The sequence below is a fragment of the Morone saxatilis genome, unplaced genomic scaffold, assembly GCF_004916995.1.
Source record: "Morone saxatilis isolate NCDOM2014 unplaced genomic scaffold, NCSU_SB_2.0 Contig8, whole genome shotgun sequence".
NCBI lineage: Eukaryota > Metazoa > Chordata > Actinopteri > Moronidae > Morone > Morone saxatilis.
This window is the reverse complement of record NW_023340257.1, coordinates 7,642,004-7,649,242: the sequence shown is the minus strand read 5'-3', so window position 1 is coordinate 7,649,242 and position 7,239 is coordinate 7,642,004. Positions and strand designations below refer to the sequence as shown.

Below are 7,239 nucleotides of genomic sequence, written 5' to 3'. Positions count from 1 at the left end.
AAGTATTTAAATGTCAGTTTATTATATATTTCTGCACATAATTTACTATAACTACAGTGAATAGGTACGGTAAACTCCACCCACCTAGAACTCCAAATGACGCTCAGCATACACTTAGGGAGATACTTACAAAGCTTACCGCAAATCACCGTCAGGGCTGCAAAACCTGGGCCAGCACATGGTTTCAGTTTAGCGCGGTATTTACTAAAACTATGACTGAAATTATTGTAGCCACAGTTAAGTTGATTGCAATTAACTAAATTCAAGTGGAGGGTTTCCAGGAATGTATTCTGTAAAGGTTTTAATGAGTGTCTATAATGCTGCAGTTCATTTAATTTTCCTTGGGATTGATTTGATGCCCCAATTTTTAGCAGTGGAGTTTGGCCTTTTCTGACTTCTATCCTTTTCTAGTATTTATATATTATAATTTGTTCACGGTTTTAAATGTATATTTAATCTTAACCATTGCAGCTGTCTGGAGATTTTCAGAGTAGCTACAGAAAGTGGCCTTAATGTCTTTGAAAAGTCATTCCAATATATTTATTTTACTTTTTAATTACAGCTCGCCACATCATTTGATTTGAATTAACGCTAATTCAATAGCTCTAATCTTCCCAAGGAGAACTTGTCCCATTTGTCCTCCATGATTTCTCCAAGGGAGCAAGGAACAGCATTGCACCAGTCAGAGTAATTAGTAGAACAAAGCATGGATGATGATGGCATACTCTGCTCTTCAGACACTTACCACAGATGTTGGTAGTTGCTTTGATTTCGGTTGCCGCACTGTCAGTCTGTTCCATGGGGCGTCATGCCCGAAATAAAATGCCAGTCGAGCAGAATGGTAATGTGATGTCACCGGGGCAGGCCAAGTCATGTCAGGGTGGACAAGCTCTGCAGCTGAGTTATCTGGCAAACAGGAAGAGAACCTCAGGCCTAACAAGGTGCTTAAATCTTCAGAAAATAAGCAATGTATGTAAGTTGACCGTTTTGACGGATGTGTATGAAAGTAATAAGAAATATAAGGTAGAGCAGAAAAGAGACAGGCATAAATGAATTCTGCCTTAAAATAGATATAATTGCTATGTTCAAGCGAATGTAGCAGTGCGAGTTGATAATGGATAATAAAATCCCCATGAAAACGGCATTAATATACAGTTTATGAGGTGATCTGATTATTACTCATTGAGCACACCGTCACTGCTCTCAGGGGTGTCTCAGATCGCATCCATCATAATCCACAGGGGAGGAGGCGGTGGGGGGATGAAAGGGCAGGGGGTGAACAATGTCTCCTCTCAGCAGCAAGGTTGGATCTCCCAGGTGTTTCCAGCTAGTCATTAAGGACAATGGGAACCAGGGTCGGTGCTTTCTCCTCAATGGGCAGAGCTGTCTGCCACGGAGACCATGGTAACCTTTTATCACTTCAACTGATTTGCTGTGCTCTTTGTCAGAAATATTATCTGAATATAGGTAAAAGTGTCTGGACTGAAACATTGTTCTTTCTTTCTCCTTTTTTCTGCAGTGAAAGTTAAATAATAACTCCTATTTGCATAAAACAGTATTTGTACTTCAGGAAATAATTGCGGAAAGTGTTTTTTAAGAAAGACTACTTTAAGTTTTTTAGGGTAATTTCCTCCTTGTAAAGAAAGCCAAAATGGTGTGCATATTATTTCATGCAAGAGGACCTTCTTACATAATGTTTTTCATACACTTCTAAAAAGTACTTCTGCAGCCATGTCCAAATATGCAAGGGGATTTGTATCCGCATTCCCTCTGGGCTTGTTTCCCTTTTTTGTACAACTATCTGTGTTAAAACCATGCCCAGAAATTAAATAATACATCTTTATACCAGCATGATTTCCGCATTAAAGCTGACCCCAGGTCTGAATGTTGAAATGTGGGAAAGCTCTTAAAACAAGCTTGAGGTCAAAACATGACCTTCAAATGCTGCACTGTAATAATCCCAGGCAGTGGATTGAATCGTGATTCTTCTACTTCCATATTTAGCATGTGAAATGCTTTTAGATTTTTGTCAGAAAAAAAAAAGAAACCTAGTGGGAATGAGACCAGAACTAAACAGGTCAGGCAGACTGTCTTACCTGTGTGTCGCATCAGCTGGTCGAGGCGATGATAATCTGATCCTTGGCACACACAACAATGGTGCATTCAAGCTGATATGCTTAGGTTGCTTAACTCTGTCTCTGTATCTTGACACTACAGTGCACACATGCATGGGATTTTATAAGAACATTTAGATGGCAAGTAACATATAGAATTGGGGGGGGGGGAATGGCAAAACCCCGCTTGAGGAGCTGGAGCCGGTGAGAATGTTGGTATTTTCGCTTTGATTAATTCTGATTGACTAATCCAAAAAACTGACTAATGGTTTTGGCACTAAGCGACATATTGATGTAATTTAAACCCAGCGTTAACAGTGTGTACATACATTTGGCCAAACGCCCTAGCCTTCCTAAGAAGAAACACTTAGGACGGTTATGAGCCACAACTTTTTGATGTGATGTGACTTTTTTTCCCCAGAAGTAGATCTTAAGAACAAATTACATAGAATTCCAGTCACTGAGCAAGTCTAACCTCTAACCTCCTTTTATCTTAGAATGTGATCAAACTGTGTATGTGTGGGTTTGCCACACCCTGTCACTTAATGTGTTCACTGGTATCACAATAAAGTCCTTCTACTCTTTAACCTAGTTACTTCATTCTATCAACACTGTATATGTGTGTTACCTAGGGGTTATCTGCTGAGTTTTCTGAGCAAGTTTCTGCGCTGACGATAAATGTCAAAAGGTTCCCGTCTGACTTACAGCAAAAGTGTAGATGGCTTTAAAGTAAGCCGAGAAAGTTTGAGATGAGCATGCCTGCGTGCACGTATCCTCCTGAGTAGGGCTTAGGAGTGTGTTCCTGTTTCTGTATCTGAAGATGTAGCCAGTTTAATATTTGCCATGGTACGAAAGTGCATGGCAGAGGATGACCGTAATTAGTCAGCTTTCATGTGAAGTTATTAAAAGTCAGTCCGTGATAATGTGTATAAGGGAATACTCTCTACAAAGGTCAGAAACCAGGTTGACACCATGTGCTCAACGTAGCTAAGTTTGCGAAAAGTTTACTTCTAATTAACTCTGCCGGTCTCTGAATATCTTTGAGTTGAAGGCTGATTTAATATCAAAATAATTCCCACAGCACTGAGCCGTAATAGCTGTGTCTACCAACAGCTAGAGATTCATCATTAATTATATATTTTCTTTCCATTAGTTTTGGCAGCATTCAGAGCTGCTCTGCTGTAAGCGTCACACAGTGGAGCAATTAATGTGCTTTTATTATCATTAAATGGACATAAGTCACGTTTCTTTTGTCAGTTTTAATTAAACATAGTGGATCCACAGAAATAATGACTTGTATTTATTTGTGTGTGTGTGTGTGTGTGTGTGTGTGCAGTGGGAGCTGCCTGTGGTCCCTCATCCTCCTTTTTACCTTCTGTCTGCTGCTGGTCTGGTTCTACTTCTGGTGGGAGGCACATAACGACTACAATGAGTTCAACTGGTGAGTACACAACCAAACCGAGTGCTCCTGTCAACCTGGGGGCAGAAACCCGTCACCATATTGTTTCAGCTGTAAATAAAATCTATCCATGCTTGTCAACTTGTTGGTTCCCTAAATCATCAGTTTAATCCGTCCTCTGCCTTAATCTGAACAGGGACCACCCAGCCCGCAACAGATTAAAGCATTGCATAACAGAGATGACTCGCTCAACATTTCCTATTCTGTAAATGACTTCGCCCCATGCCACTTTTATGTGACCACTAGTTGATGTGACTGGAAACATTATAAGCTATCAAAAGTAAGACTAATTCCAATCCTATAAGCAGAATTCATCTGTTTTCAATTGTTTTAATGCAAACTCCAACACACAAGTATTCCCATGATTTTATACAAAAAGCTGATGAAACGCCAAATGGATTACTTGACATACAGTCCTCAAGCTGAATTACTAACACATATATGATCACACCATTCAAAACATTAACATGTATTGATGGACTAAGCCTAAGCATCTTGCAAGCTGTGGATCAGATGGCTCTAACAACATTATTTCCCCAATAATGGTAAGAAATAAGTAATATTAGAATAATCATTTAAAATAGCAAATTGACATTACGATCTCACGAGTGTGTTGTTTTAAATCACATGTGATTTATGTTTGGCATGTTACAAAACGGATCCAGAATGTCCCATAATGTCCAGTACCATGGTTTTTCTCTTCAAAGTTCCCCTCCCCCTCACCTGCTCTCAGTAACCTCTACAATGTCACCTTTTCTTCTGTTATTGTCCTCCATTACCTCTTCTCACTGTCCTTTCCCACTGTACTTTTCCTGTAATATCCTTTACCGTCTCTTTATCCCTTCATTTATTTTTCTCTTTTACCTTTTTTAGTAGCCCATTTTTCAACATATTTTGCTCTGTGTATATATGTCATCCCCTTCTCTCAGTTCCCCAAACAGCCATCATGGTCCATTTTTTTTATCAGCAATCTCACTAATGTTTATTAATCTCTGGAGGTCAGCTTTGGTGACTTTTTTTAAATAGGAAGCATATACATTTCCTGCTTTTCTCCTGCTTTTTTGGGGGGGGGATTGCACAGATAATCACGGAGATGACATCTCTGCCCTTATGTGTTCTAATGATTTAGCAGCAGGGAGTGTCCCAGTCCATCTGCAGTATAAATATATTCACAGAGGGCTAGAAGCATCAGCACTAAGTGACCCTGTTGTGGCTATGTGCCACTGGAATCACTGATAAGGCTTTGAAAATAATTAGTGCTACAGGCCCTAGCAGTCATGTCAAAACACACATGCACACAGATACACTTTTCTTTTCTCTGCAGCTGTGAACCCATTGATATACCCAGTGTCACTCTTCACTCTTTTGAGCAACTATGTCTGGCTGCATCTGTTTGCAAAAAAAGGAAAACAAATGTACCAGCTTGTTATCTTTGCTGCTCTTTCCCATTCTGTAGCTCCCCAGAAGACAGAAAGCAGCTGTCAATAATTTGCCACCCATCCATTAATATAACAATCACATAATCTCTTTGGTCTGAATTCTCCCTGTAGCCCAACAATAGTGTCTGTGGTCACAGAGGCTGCTGTCTTTGTTGTATCAGTGTTCCCTTTATTGCAACAATAAAGCATTAAGCTCAATACTTGATGCGTGTCTGTTGCTGTTTCAAAGGTCTTTGACTTGCAGGCAGTCTACAGTAGTTCGAGTCCCTCAAAAGGCCTTTGTTTTGTTTGTGTCCCTGTTAACCTGTAAATCTATTTGTGAAATAAATCCTGCAAAGAACACGTTTTGCCAGCTGTTAGCTGTCAATATAATGTAAGGTGATTCTTCACATAATTGTTAGTCCGTTATAAGGCATGATTTGGTTTGAAGGGTTTAACAGTTAATACAAAAAGGCTCACGCATACTCAATTCTCAAGTATTCACACTCGTTGGTAATGATAAAATGCAGGTGAGCTCTGTGTGTGAACTGTTATTTGGTCTCTTGTTCATGCAGGTTCCTCTACAACCACTCTGGGGAGTGGAGTGATGGCACTGTCCCCATCCTGGCCACCACCGCTGCTGGCTTCACCTACATTGCATTTTTAATGGTCAGTCCTAAATCAAACATTCACTGTGGAGATGTTAAACATGTTGTTCATCATAATGCCCTGGTAGTGATTTTAGTAGCTGTTTCCATGTGTTACCTGACATATAATATATGTGTTATATGTGGAAAGTTAAGATCTGTGAGGCAGAAGAGTTGTTTTTGAAAATGGAACTCTTTTTATGTGTGTTGTTTTTCCATCTGTTTTCAGATTTTAGCACTTTGCCACATTGCACTTGGGCAGCAGTTGAATCTACACTGGCTCCATAAGGTAATGTGCAAAATGTGAGACTGAGCAACTGTCTTAGTGTTTGTGTATGTGGGTGGTGGGAATGGGTGAGTTTTACATATATATCTTTCTCTTTCTGTTCTATTGTGTGTGTGTCTTTGGGGTTGTGTTTATATACTTATCTGTTTGCTTGGTGTCTGTGTGTGTGTGCTCATTCATTGCTGATTGCCTGAACTTGTCCTGAACTTACAGTTTGGATCGTGTTGTCCCAGCCGGGTTGTGAAAGCGCAGTAAATGACCTGGTCTAAAATGCTATCGGCAAACCAAATACAAGGACAAAACATTGTTTGGAGTGGGAAAGTGCTGGGAGCTATTTGGGGTTATTCCTGTTGTGTGTTGTGTGTGTGGGTGTGTGTGTGTGTGTGTGTCGCCGCTTGCGTACATGTATTTTATCGCACAAGCTGGGACAGCCTCTCCCTGATGTTTTGTATCTCTCCCGCTCTGTCTCCACAGATAGGAGTGACTGCTGCTCTGCTCACCACCATTGTTGGAGTGATATCGATCAATCAAACATGGGGGCAAGAGTGGGATGTCATCCCCATCTCCCTGCAGGTCAGCAGACTGAAACACAAAAAAACCCTAAAGCCACTTTTGATGACTTGACATCAGTACTGATACTAATTTTGAATAAGAAACTGAGCGTTACACAAGGAGGAGGCAGTTTAATGTTTTGACATAACAACCTAGACTTTGACCACTGATTTGTGTGGCACTTGATACAATAATTGAGCTGTGAACACTTTTACCTGGATAAGTTAGTACAGGGTTGACTGTTTGCAGTGTCTATTTCCGTCTCTTTTCAGTGGAAGTTCTCAAATACTTGTTTATGGCTGTTATCATTCTGATATGCAAACACTGGTATCTATATAAATCCGTCCCACCTGCAACAGCTGCACCATGTTTGTGATTATATTTCTATATTTAACATTCCCAAATGGAAAAAATATATATATTTTAGACTGCATATAATATAGTAACACAACAGTCTAAGAGAAGCTTATAATTACTGTCTTCCTGTGAGATTATTGAAGTACCTGTTTTCTTTCCCCTTTGTCTCCTTTCCTCTGTATCCTTTCTTTCTCCCTTTCCTGCCTTCATCCTCTCTACTCTGTCTCACGTCTCTGTCCAGGCAACAGGTCCGTTCCTGCACATCGGGGCTCTTGCAGCGGTCACAGCACTGTCGTGGATTGTTGCTGGACAGGTCGCCCGTTCAGAAAAAACAAGTACGTATACTTGTGTAGCACGGAGTACAAGTTTCTGCTACCTGCCGTAACCGTCCGCCACACACACACAC

General features: G+C 40.4%; 1 protein-coding gene across 1 annotated transcript in view; it reads left to right on the top strand.

The window, feature by feature from the left end:
* Positions 1–7,239, top strand: part of gdpd5b (glycerophosphodiester phosphodiesterase domain containing 5b) — a 40,074-nt gene that overhangs the window by 21,391 nt on the left and 11,444 nt on the right. The window contains 6 exon segments of the mRNA XM_035680621.1: positions 3,451–3,459; positions 3,461–3,555; positions 5,567–5,660; positions 5,868–5,927; positions 6,399–6,497; positions 7,075–7,168. Coding sequence (XP_035536514.1) covers positions 3,451–3,459; positions 3,461–3,555; positions 5,567–5,660; positions 5,868–5,927; positions 6,399–6,497; positions 7,075–7,168 — 451 coding nt within the window.